Consider the following 12,517-nt stretch of genomic DNA (forward strand, 5'->3'; position numbering starts at 1 on the left):
ATGAAAATTATTTCAAAATCTGTACTTTAATAGCATTATTCCAAAACTTTTTTTTTTTTTTTTTTAAGTCCATATTGACAACCTAGTCAAAAGCTTGTAGATTAAACTTGGTTGCCTGTACTAGATCAAAGCTTGCTTCTGTACCACCTGTTATATAGAGAATTGAGGAAGCTCTTTTTCTCTCAGTCCTGGATTATGGTGATATTGTCAACAGACATGTGGCAACTGCTACTCTTCAGCTTCTTGATGTTATACATTATTTAGTCCTTTGATTTATCACAAGGGACAGTTTTGGCACCCACCACTGCACCTTAAACAAAAAAGCAGGGTGGCCTTCCTCCTCTACAGGGCGTGATATGCACTGGTGTACTTTTATTTTGCAAAGCTGTTGGGTTTACTGAACACACTTTTCAGCTCCATGTGCCAAGAGCTGGCCAGACCCTGAGCTGGGCAAAACAGCATTTAGGATCTTGAACTTGCTCTATTTCCATTGTTGCTTTGTAATTTGTTTTACAATTTTGTTCTTTAACATTTTCCTTTTTTTAATTTTACAATGTAAGATGCCTTGTTGTAATATCATCAGCACTGTTGTAAAGGAATGACGATGCTGATATTTAGCAACATATAAAATTGACAGTTTTATAACATGTAAACCCTGTTATTTTTTTAGATTTTGACCAATTACTACATTATATGTCTGTTATTACGTTTTCAGCAGCTACACAAGTGTGTGCACACAAAAATGTACACAAAATGTATAAAATTCAAGGGTGGCAGATAAAATGAGTTGAACCAGGGGTCACCAGATTATGGTGGTGTGACCCCGGCTACCCATTAACAGGAACCTCACACTTTATTAAGCCAACCAATCAATAGCGTAATGTGACAACGGCTTATTAAAGACACCAACCTTTAGCTTCATGACAAAACGGACTGTGCGTGTTACTGGGCAAATGCAAAGCCATCCACCCTGTATAACGGGGCTGACATGAGCCAAACTTGCAAGTATTGTGGGAGGCACGGTGCTTATATACTCACATCGTTGGTGACAGTGGATGCAGACTATCTGGCGCAAAGGCACAGTCAATGCATAGTCCCAGTAGATACTAACAGAGGAGAAAAAGTGGGGGAGTGCAGTCAGACAAGGTACAATATAAAATGAAAAGACAGAGTGATAAGGCGGAGGAAGCCTCCTCGTTGCTTTCTGGAGTTTGGTGGTCTGTCTCAAAAAAAAAAAAAAAAAAAAAAAAAATCAAGACTCTAGCAATTTTGAGGAACGGCAAACCCAAGGCAGCTGCTGCATTTCAAAAGTTAGATCATTATAAGTTTTGTTTGTTGTAACAGTGGTATGTTTTCACAGTTTCAAGTTGACAGTAATAATCATTATTATTATTATTATTATTATTATTATTATAGTAATTGCTACCTGCATTTTTTGAGATATTAAAAAATTATCATCAACATTGCAATGATGGACATATTTTCAAATGCACATTTTTTTTTTTTCTAGCTTTCTAATTTGACATGTCAATAGTCACAGTAATTGCACATTTGATTATGTCTGCATGTATCCTATTTGTGAGGTGGGTTCTGATTACCTCTTCTCCAGATCGCAGTCTCCAAGAGTGCCGTTGATGAGCTGGTTTGGAGTCCACTTCAGAGTGAGGTTTTCCCCGGCCTGGTGGAGTGACAGGTACCCCCGCAACACCTCCATGTCTTTCTTCTAGCAGGAGAAGAGGGGGAGGAATAAGGAAGGAAAGAACACAGGAGCCGAGAGTGGAAGGCGTTGAGTCAAGAGCATACATAATGGAGAGGAGAAAATAGAGAGATTGATAAAGGCATGTGACAGAGGAGGCAGATGGATGGAGAGAGTGTATGTACAGACGGGAGCAGGAGGATGATAAAGGGCAGCATATTAGAATGAAATAAAAAAGTTAGAATACATAAATTATGTATTAGGAAATTAGGCCAGCGTGTGTCAGAAACACTGTGCAGTAAGAAGGAAGATTAATATCGAAACAGAGAGCAGGGGTGGATTGTGGTAGGAAGCAGCGGTATTTCTGAACTTCTTTGAATGTGCTTGGATCAAGCATGCAACTTTATTTCTGTATGCGTCTATGTGCGTGTGTGTGTGTGTGGATGTATGTGCACGCTTCGCCGACGCCCTCATGTCTTAGCATGGTCCTATCAAAGGGTCAGTGCTGTGGGAGGCAGTATGCTCGTTATACATTCCCAGGGTCAAACATGCTGAGGCAACTTGGCAAACCACCGTGCTGCACTTAGGCAAGAGAAAGAGCACTCTGGCTTCTTTGTTTATGTGTGTGTGTGTGTGTGTGTGTGTGTAAAAGCATGTGTGCACACCATAGGTACAAATGTACATTATATGATTATGTAATGCTGATATAATGTCTTTCATTGAGGTGCTGTGTGTGTGCGTGTGTGTGTGTGTGTGTGTGTGTGTGTGTGTGTGTGTGTGTGCATGTAGTATTCACTTGACACTGGCTTTCAAAGAATCATGCTGCACTACATTTATTTTATATATGTTGGTGTGTTCATGCACCAGATGATACCGCTGCTGTGATAATTACCTCCTTGGTAATGGCTCATATCTTCAACTGTAAATGGCTGTCTTGGAAAATAGCCTAATCCCAGGCTTAATAACACAACTGTCAAATATTTTAAAGAATGGTTCACTGAGCAACCATAGGGATCAAACAAAACAAAAATGATTCTGTGAAGACATTAGGTTTGAAGAAAAAACAACAACATAAGCACACTGCTGGATAGGCTTTCATATTTCTTGCACTTGCTTATGTAATACTGAGATCAAATTAGACCGTGCAAAATTTTCCTTGGGGTTTTGGGAAACTCAATGAACTGTTCTCAAGGGTTTTTGACATAACTTTGTGTATTGAGTCCAGAGTTTTTCTTCTGAGGCAGCCATGCAAAGTGCAGATATTCTTAAGCAGATTATCATCAAATTTACAACATAGGTAATGTTCTTTAGGATTATCTAACTGAATACCCACTCTTTAGTGGCAGTAAATTCCTGTGTATGTATTGGTCAGACAAAAGAGTTCAACTGTCTGAAATGATCAGAAGCTGAGGATGCACAGTCCTACCGGCTGCACCAGGACGTTGTTTTTGCCGTAGAGAAGGTGTGTGCGGGAGTTTTGGTGAAGCGACTCCACATACTCCCTCGCCGATGCCGCAAACCTGTCCTCTGACATGCTGCCACTCGACTGCCTCTTGCGAATCTAGAAACCAAGGACAAAATCTGAATTATGAATGCATCCTGGTGTGGGTAAGCATCAGGGTGAGACACAGTGGGCTTTCTCGTTTATATCACTGGTCAGTGTCACATGATTTAGGCAACAAAACCTCTTCGTGTAAGCCATGGTACGTAAGATTTTGTATTTGTGCCGAACGATGCTCAAACAGGTTCTGAGGGCAACGTGCGTTAGTTTACGAGCTGAAGGATTAGAAGCCACCAGAAGCCAAACAGCATGTCAGCAAGGTTGCAAACTTTCAAGACTTACTTGGCATGAGATTGACAAAGACTGACAAAACTTTTTTGCTGTGGGATAAATGTATCTATGTGCATGCTAGCCTGAGACGGAGGTGAGGTTGGATGACTCTTGGGCTCTGAAAAAAAAAAAAAAAAAAAAAAACAACAACCACAAAACTGCGTGAGAAAGTTGACACTGATGAGATGAAACCCACATTGCCCACAATCTTTCCTTGTCGTCTGGACAGTGGAAACACTTTACAACCCTGCATTAGTTTGCTCAATCAGAAAGTATAATTCATGCATGGATGTATGAGGTTCGGATGTTTATAACAACGGTTCTTTCTATGTATGTATGTATTTATTTTTTTTTACAAGATTTGACCACAGCTTCAACCTCCGGGAGTCCTGACATCCCAGATGGGGCACCATTACATTAATGCACCTGTACCAGTTGCATTAATGGATACAGACACTGCGAGGCCCTGCTGTGGCCAGACCCCTAAAAACCGTATAAGCAATATGGCATACATCCAGTTTAACATATTAGATGAGGAGGTTTTGCTATTGAAGACGACCAGGGGGGGAGTGGAGCAGCAGCAGTACAGGCTTGCAGCAAACAGACAGTTTGTCTTGTGGCAGCTCGGCCGTTTGTTTGAGGGCAACACTTTGTTTTTCTAAGCTTCTGTGTTTCGAAAATTCAGGTCACATTTCCTGGCCTATGGGGTCATTACACCGGCTTCAGGGTACGTCCCTTCATGTAACCTTGTCTCTGACAGTCTGCAACTGTAAATAGTTTTTTTTTATAATAGTTTTATATGCTGTTACTTTTTATTTTTATGTGCAAGGGCATATGGTTCCATGTTAATTTGTTTACTAATAAAACCAAACATTTATTTATTAAACATTTGCTTCATCTTACCCCCAGAGCGGGCCTGCGGCCAGGTGAGGCGTCCTGGCCCCGGTGGGCCCCGTGGATACGGTGGCGTTGAACCAGCTCGTTAGCCGAGGGGTCGGTCCAGAAATGATCTGATGTCTTCAGCTTGGTGTACTCCAGCGCGCAGGGCCCCACTGGGAAGACGCACACACACGAGCAGGAAGAGCTTACATGAAAAGACACTTGAAGAGTGCAAGTGCAAAACATAGATTTTGGAAATACTATCTCTTCCCTGAATTCCATTAATCATTCATTTATTTTAAAAAGTACAGATTAATCATTTTCCTAATGATGCATCTTAATCAAGTCAATGATTGGGCTAAAAAGTTCTCAATAAATTTGTTGAGCAGGTATAACATAAATAAGTCAGAGAAATGTAATTGCTCCACATTAGGGTGTTAACGTCAGTCCTGATCATGTATCTCTTAACCACATTACCAAATGAAACCTTTATGAAACGCCGCTGATGATATTAATCAAGGGAGTGACAATTATTTTCTTTATCATTAGTTTATTACATAAGAACAGGGACTGAGGAATGTTTACCACTTCTATGTCTGTATTGTTTTCACTGTCTGCTATTGGCTGCTAGTAATTTTGGCAGTTTAAGTGTTGAAGCTTCCTTCCTTCCTTAATGTGATGTCCTCTGAGTGAAAGAATGAGCTAAACTGGCTGAAATGTAAATATGAAACGTAAATGCAGTGTAATTTACTCACCCAGTAGGGCTGCTAAGATGGGCCCAAACACTGGGTCATGCATCAGAGCTTCTCTTTCATAGTATTTACTGCATCGATAAACACACAAACAGAGAGAGATAATTTAGAAAGCCCAAAAATTTATGGAAAAGGATATTCTTACACTGTTAGATCTCATCGGTACATGATGTGCAGTGCAGAGTTAGTTTGTGTTTTGGTGTACCCACTTTCCCCAAACCCTCGTTATCTACTTCTGCTTCAGTTAGTCATTTCCTTCATTTCCCATGATGCCTCATATCCCTTTAATCAAAATGTGTCCTCTGGTCTGGTCTTGCCCTAACACCAAAACTTCACATTCACTGTTGAATTCTGTGCTTTTGAGCTTCATTGCATCCAAGCTAAAATACTTTGATGTGACATTGTGTCATCTGCATTTGGCCAGATGTCCACAAGAATCAGAAAAATATATCCTTAAACAACAAAAAGCATCACAGAAAAGTAACATATTGGCGGTAACTCTGTTTTTTTGTACTGCTGAGGGGTTTTGATGCAGTTTTAACATTAGGTTTCACTACTAAGCCCATCATGGCACATATGACTGGCATATCACGTTTCCAGCTTTCATCTTTGATATTAGAGGCTGTTGGAAACTCAAGTGGCATTGCAGCATTGTATCTACGCAGACAACACACAGAACAAAGCAACCAGAGGAGGAAAAGTACAGAACTGGAATGAATAGAGGTGATTCAAGGGATTGTTCATCATTCATCTCCATCAAAGGCTTAAAAGGCTTGAGGTGAGTCATCGTTCCACAGTGCCGTTTAGAAAGAATGAGGACGGTAAAGGAAACGGACAACTCACCTGGAGTTGTCCACGATGTACTGCACGATTTTGTCCAGAACTTTCTCGAAGAGGGCAGTTCGCACCCAGATGTGTTTGATGGCCTGGGCGGAGAGGGGCTGGGGGGCCCGGCTGGAGGTCGTGGAGCCCTGCCTCCTCAGAGGTTCATGACCCACGCTCTGGGCTCTCCTGGAGAGGACAGGGAAAAGTCACCAAAAACCACCACTGCTTTATCCATCACAGGTAAGGCAAGCTGTTTTCTTGCTGCTCAACATCAACAAAAAGGCAGCACATTATTAATAAAACAAAGACAGAGAAACAAATAGAAAAAGAGTTAAGGGGAATGTATTAGAATCACATCCTCCATTAAGTTCACATCAGTCACTAGGTCGAATACTAGTGCATCGTCTATAAGAAAACCAGGCCAGATCCTTCTCACTTTGCTGAATCGGTATTCCAACATTAGTGCCTTCAGTCTTCTGTTTCGAATGGGGAAATGTGAACTAGCCAACATTAGTTATCTATCTTTATATAGTTATCCTTCCTAAAAGTTGTTTTTAAGTGTTTAAATGGACTGGCCCCAAAAGTGATGTCTCAGATCTTTAAAAAGACAGACGACTCTAGGACAATGACAAGGAGCAGAACCAAGCAGAACTGTCAAATTCCAAGATGCAGGACAACATTTGGCCAATCATCCCTCTCAGTGCAAAGTACACACCTATGGAATTCCTTACCATCGGAAATTAAATCCCAAACAGAACTAAAGAGGTTTAGTTTGAAAGTTAAACATTGGCTCAAGCAGCAGCACAAATGTGAACATTAATTCCCGAAAATAACAGCACTTTCCTAATGTTTAATGTCAAATTCAACTCGTGTTTTTATCTGTAATTGACAACTGCAATTGTATTTATTTATCTATTGTATTATTCACTGCATTTGTATCATTTTTTTTTCTGTATTCAGTATATCTCATTGTATTCTAAAAGCCTAACCAGGGACAAAGACTGCAAATTAGCTGAAGCTAGACGTCTTATATATGTCACATTTTCCCTTTTTTGTGGCAATGCTGTATGTATCGCCCTTGTCAAATAAATATTAGATAAAGTGCATCCTGTGGGTGGTACCTTGCTGCTGTAATATTATCTTGTGATATTACTGCTATTTGTTAAGAAACTCTAATCTTTTTCCTATCAAAGACGCCACAAACAGATCTGCATTTAACCATGGATGTCATCGAAATTTTATCCCGTGATATCTAGTTTGAGACGTTTTTTGTAGTTTGATAGGACATCATAAAAAATTTTAATTGTATATACTGCAGAAAATGGTGAAGAGAGACATCTATGAGCAAAATGATCCTTACACACAGTAGTGAAATTAAACTGTTACTAATTTTTTGGTGACCCAAGGAAACCTGAAGGAACCGCTCTATTGGCACACTTGAAGCTGTATTCAGTCGAGGTTGTCCTTTGGCAAAAAAACAGCTCCATAGGTTGTTTGTAGTGCAGCTTATATCAACTACAGATATGTTTTAAAGCGACCTCTAGTGGTCCTGTGAATAACTACACTGTGGTGTCGTATTAAGGGAGCAACCAAGTCTGTGTAAGGAGGCTGGTGGGGGTGTATAGAGTTCAAATCCAAGCAAAAGTTCAATACCTAATGTTAATGAACATTTCGTAACCTTAACCCTGACTTTCTCCTAAACTTAACCATTACAACAAATGTCAACCTTATTTTAACAAGAACGTTTTCTTAACCTTAACCAAGTATTTTAATGGTTAGCTCACTCAGGAAACTGTCCTTTGGGTCGTATTAGAGGGTTGGAACAAACAGCCTATGTGGTCTGAAGAGTTGGAGGACTTGTTGGTTCAGTCCCTTACAACAATACTAAACTTGCCCTTAACCCCTCATTACAATTCCCACTTAAAAGTTAATGGAAATTCCAAATGTCATAATTTCTTCTCACCTAGAAGTTGAACTCAGAACAACAGAGCTGCTGGCTTGATGTCATCATGCTATGAAGCAGAACCACAACCACTTAAACCCTGATTTTCCCTTAAATTTCACATTAAGTACCCTCATAGTCATACCAAGCTGACAGTGTACAGCTCCATTCTTCAAATGTACCGCTCCAGTGAGGAAAATAATGTGCACATTTTTGTGTGCAGAGATTTGAGCATTCTGACATAACATGAGCTTTTGACCAGTAAAATTACTACTGATCACTAATTCTAATCTATAACCACTGGTCACTGAGGGGGTTTTCGACAAATCTAAGTATTTTTGTTAACCCCAAAGCCAGGTCCATCCAGCATGTTGGATAGGACATTGTTGAGTCTCTCCGTGAAAAGACCAATTTTATCCCAGGCTGAGTTTTATCTCCGGCACCTCTAAAGCGATCAGACAAAACCACTCACAAGTCCCCTCTTCAACAACCAAATGAGTGTGTGTATGCGTGTGTGAAGGGGGGTTCAGCTTCAGTCACGATGTTTGCAATCCCCCCAGCTTTTTCAATAAGGGTGTATGTGTGTGTGTGTGTGTGTGTGTGTGTGTGTGTGTGTGTGTGAGGGGGGATTTCAGCGAACAGTCACGATGTTCTCAATCCCCCACGCGTACGTACGTGTGTGTATGTGTGTGTGTGTGTGTGTCTGTGTGTGTGTGTGTGTGTGTGTGTGTGTGTGTGTGTGTGTGTGATGAGAGCGGGATCTCCAGAGGATGGAGAGTGGAATCAGGATGGAGTCAGAGAGAAAGGAGAGAAAGTAGATAGAAGAAGAAAAAGAGGGAAAACCTGCTGTTATGTGGCGCACTGAGGAAATCCACGCTCTCCCATTTTAAGTGATCAGGCTTGTATGCATGAATGCTTTTTTTTTTTGTCAGGTAAAACCAATATTCACTGATATTTATTTCAGTCGTTCTTCTATATAGAGGTTTCTCAGTTAGTGTGTTTCTTTCAGGGCTCCAATTGGCGACTGAAATGGTTGCCAGTGCGCCTAACTTTTTTATTTGATGATTCGTTTTTTCCTGTCAGTTGCCAGTTGCCGCCGTCCCCCACAAGAAAAAAGAAAATAACAAACCATAAAGGTATGGACAGCAGAGAGCTTTAATTCTGTGCTGAATTGTCACCAACTGCATCGTCCTGCATTGCTGCTCTATCATTGGGTAGTATAATTTGAACATTGTTAACAAGGTTGAATAAAGTATTTTAATTTTTTTTTTTAAACTTGCCTCAGTGCCCCAGATAGGAAATTTGTACAGTGTTGCTAACTGTTTAGCTAGCTAATGTCAAGGAACATTGACAACTGACAGGAAAAAAAAATGACTCAGACTTCAGTAGTGGTTTGAGTCACACAAAAGCAACCGTGGCATCACAGCAGTATAAAACATAAGAAGGCCAGAGATTGTGGCTTCGCTAGGTCTGCCTTGTGCCACCCTGAGAGCAAAAGCAGTGCAATGTGCCGGTGATAAAGCAGCAGAAAAGAGATGAAAGACTTGGAAATACAGAGGTGGAAAAAAGTTTTTGGACACCCCATGCATTTGTGAAATATTGCATTAACAAATCACTCTTAGGTCTTCAGGTGCAATTTCTTTTAGTACAGTCACAGCCAAAATACTAAACAAATCCTAAAAAAGCCATTAAAAACTTAAAATTGATTGGTTCCATAAAAATACATAAGAAATTTTGAGTATTGGGTCATTTTGGTACCAGTGGTGAAGGTCGTTCTTTTTATTAAAAGACACAATTTTTGTTGCCAAGCTTTGTGTCTATATAAAGCCAACACATTTGAAAATTCTTCAGACACAAAAATGGCTAAAACAAGGAACCTAACACAGGAAACACACCTGAAGATAACAATTAAACTGTCAAGAATTTAATTTTGTTAGTTTTTCTTGTAAACAATAAACACAAAAAAAAATATAATTTGTATTTGTTTGTATCTGTCTAATGCAGCCACACCTTTTGAAACACAAAAAAGATTTTTCCACAAATATTTCATGATAATATTTGAGATTGTGAGATTGTGTAAAATTTCAAGAGCGTCCGAAAACTTTTTTCCACCACTGTGTATTCAGCACAGTTTATGACTGCAGTAGAAGAAATACCACTCACAAAGGTTAATTGCCAAATTCCACGGAGGAAGAAATGGACGGATGTGTAATAATGATACAGCATGAGCCGAGTTGGTAGGTTGTACTAAAATCAAATTCAAATGCTGGAAGAGGCTTTAAAAGCAAATTACATGTGTTATAACCAGCTGTAGGACAGATGTCTCGGGAAAAGACAATATAATCACGTACTGTAGGCACATATGTGACACAACAGCTGGGACTTGTCTAGTTGAGTTGGCCGGGCTTGATCACTGTCATGCTGGAGGAACCATCAAGACTCACAAGCTGCTGCCTGAAAACGCTGACCCAACCAACCCAAACTGGTGGGCAGACAAAATGAGCACTTTGAATGGTGGAACTGGTCATGATAAGTAAGCAAAGATCAGTGCCAGTGATTGAGAAAGTCTATGACCTTCTGCAGGTGGGGTGGAAAACATCATTTCAGTCCCAAAAGCAAACAAGAGCGGAAGGTGAATCGGTGCAGAGTTCGGCTGTAAACCACAAAACCCATCGGCCGTTAAAACTCAGCACTGGCTGCCATGGATTTAGTAGCCACTCTATTTTCCTTCAGTCAAATAATGCAACATGGCAGGGGCAAGACTCTGCTGTGCATCATCAGAGCGCCTCACAGCTGCATCCAAAACCTCTGAAAGAGATAGGCATAGATGTACTTTATTGATCCCAAATTGGGAAATTCTTGTGTTAAATATAAAAGGAAAGGCCGAGCACATTGTGCGGCAAAAAGAAAGATTGTCTCTTATTGCCTTTGACCTTTTGCATGACCTTTTTTCAGAGGTCTCAAAGCTCAGTATAACACAGAAAGAAGTCTCTGATCCTTCCTCAAGTGGTGCTGCTGCTGAAAGCCGTGTGGGGGAAGTTAAAGGGTTTAAGGGAAAGACACTGAGAGGAGGGAGGCCACTGGCCGATGCACTTACAGCACATAGGGCAAGATTCTCCGGCTGAAGGTACAGAGCAGCAGGAAGCAGCCAACTGCCAGAAAGCACGAGGTGAAGGGATGCAAGCGGCCACACTGGCTTAACCTTCCAAAATGTCAAGGGCCCCCGAAGCCACTTTCAGAAATGATCCGGATGCAGTGATTGAGTTGACATTACTGTTAAAGAACCAGAGTGCAGATTTGGAAACATGATGGGGAATGATACGCAGCAGGGACACTTGGAGGGATCAGAAGCCATCAACTCCTTTTCAATGTTTTGTTATGATGTACGGCCAGAAGACGTTACCTATGGTGAGGAGGAGGTTGCCACGCTGGTGAACTGTGGTACAAAGAGATCTTGACAATGAATGGATGTGATGTTACAGCTGTGCAGAGGGAAGGGAGACTGCTGAAAATATTAGTGAAAGGTCAGTTCATGGATAAGACATACACTGAGTTATGGAAAGTGATGCTTAGGGAGGGGGCGTGCTGCATAGATTTTTAGAACATTTCTTCACTTAGTTGAAATGCTGCTGGTGCTTCCCATGCTTTCCCATTTTCTGCACCGAGCAGAATCAAGTCAAACGTGCGCAGTTCCCTGAAGACTCAGTGAGGATCAGTGGAGAGGAGCCCTCACTTAGGCTGTTTGATCCAGAACCCGGTGTGAAGCGCAGACCGGCCAGCCAAGTGACACTGACACGGTAACAGTGACTGTGTGAAGAATAATCATGGAAACACTATGAGTAAATAGCTAACAAGCAGAACAGACCAGGGAGGCAAGGCAGTGACAATAAAAGAAGACATAAAAGGCGAGGTGAGGACGGAGAAAATGAAGCAATAAGTAACTGTGAGTTGTTTTGAATGTATTCATATTTCTATGTTAGTTCCGGCTCAGGCTCGGTCTCAAAGCTAGAGTGAAGATACCATATACCATTTCATATGAAACGAGACAATCTAAGGAATCCATTGGCACCAAGCATGGGGGGCTTTCTCTTCAATTCCCTCCCCAAACCCAACAGAGACTCCAACACAGCATCCTCCTTCAAGACTTGTCTGAAAACCCACCTTTACAAAACAGCTTTCTGCCTCTATGGTTTTAACTGCTTCCACTTTTTAAAATTTGTGTCACTGGAAACTAGATAGTAAACACGATTATTCTGGTAGGTAAAATGTTTATATTTAAAACTCAATCAAGTATTAATTTGAATCTAAGTTTCTTTAAAAATACATTACAAAACCAATTTCTTTTGGAAACAATAATTGCTACAAAACAATGCAAAGCTGCACAACACAGCGTGAAGTGGAGAGCGGGATGATGTAGAAATCTAGACGCGCTCTTCATGTCAGGTAAATATTTTAGTTTCTAAAGGTGCTGTCAGTCTAACTGTTTGCATTTCCGAAGGGATCCTACTGATTTGATTTTTGTCCTCTCTGGTTTTATTTGCTTTTTATGAATATATATATATATATATATATTCATGCAACAGGAGTCACAC

At 40.7% G+C, this 12,517-nt stretch overlaps 1 protein-coding gene across 2 annotated transcripts in view; it reads right to left on the reverse strand.

Annotated features, from left to right (window-relative positions):
- The window catches only part of sgsm2 (small G protein signaling modulator 2), a 97,264-nt gene that overhangs the window by 19,942 nt on the left and 64,805 nt on the right, over window positions 1–12,517 (reverse strand). For both annotated transcript variants that reach the window (XM_030067871.1, XM_030067870.1), the window contains exons 4-9: window positions 6,002–6,169; window positions 5,162–5,229; window positions 4,431–4,579; window positions 3,123–3,257; window positions 1,599–1,723; window positions 1,039–1,106 (exon numbers count right to left, since the gene is read on the reverse strand). In XM_030067871.1, coding sequence (XP_029923731.1) covers window positions 1,039–1,106; window positions 1,599–1,723; window positions 3,123–3,257; window positions 4,431–4,579; window positions 5,162–5,229; window positions 6,002–6,169 — 713 coding nt within the window. The remainder of the gene's footprint in view (window positions 1–1,038; window positions 1,107–1,598; window positions 1,724–3,122; window positions 3,258–4,430; window positions 4,580–5,161; window positions 5,230–6,001; window positions 6,170–12,517) is intronic.

The sequence above is a fragment of the Myripristis murdjan genome, chromosome 13 (assembly GCF_902150065.1).
Source record: "Myripristis murdjan chromosome 13, fMyrMur1.1, whole genome shotgun sequence".
NCBI classification, from domain to species: domain Eukaryota; kingdom Metazoa; phylum Chordata; class Actinopteri; order Holocentriformes; family Holocentridae; genus Myripristis; species Myripristis murdjan.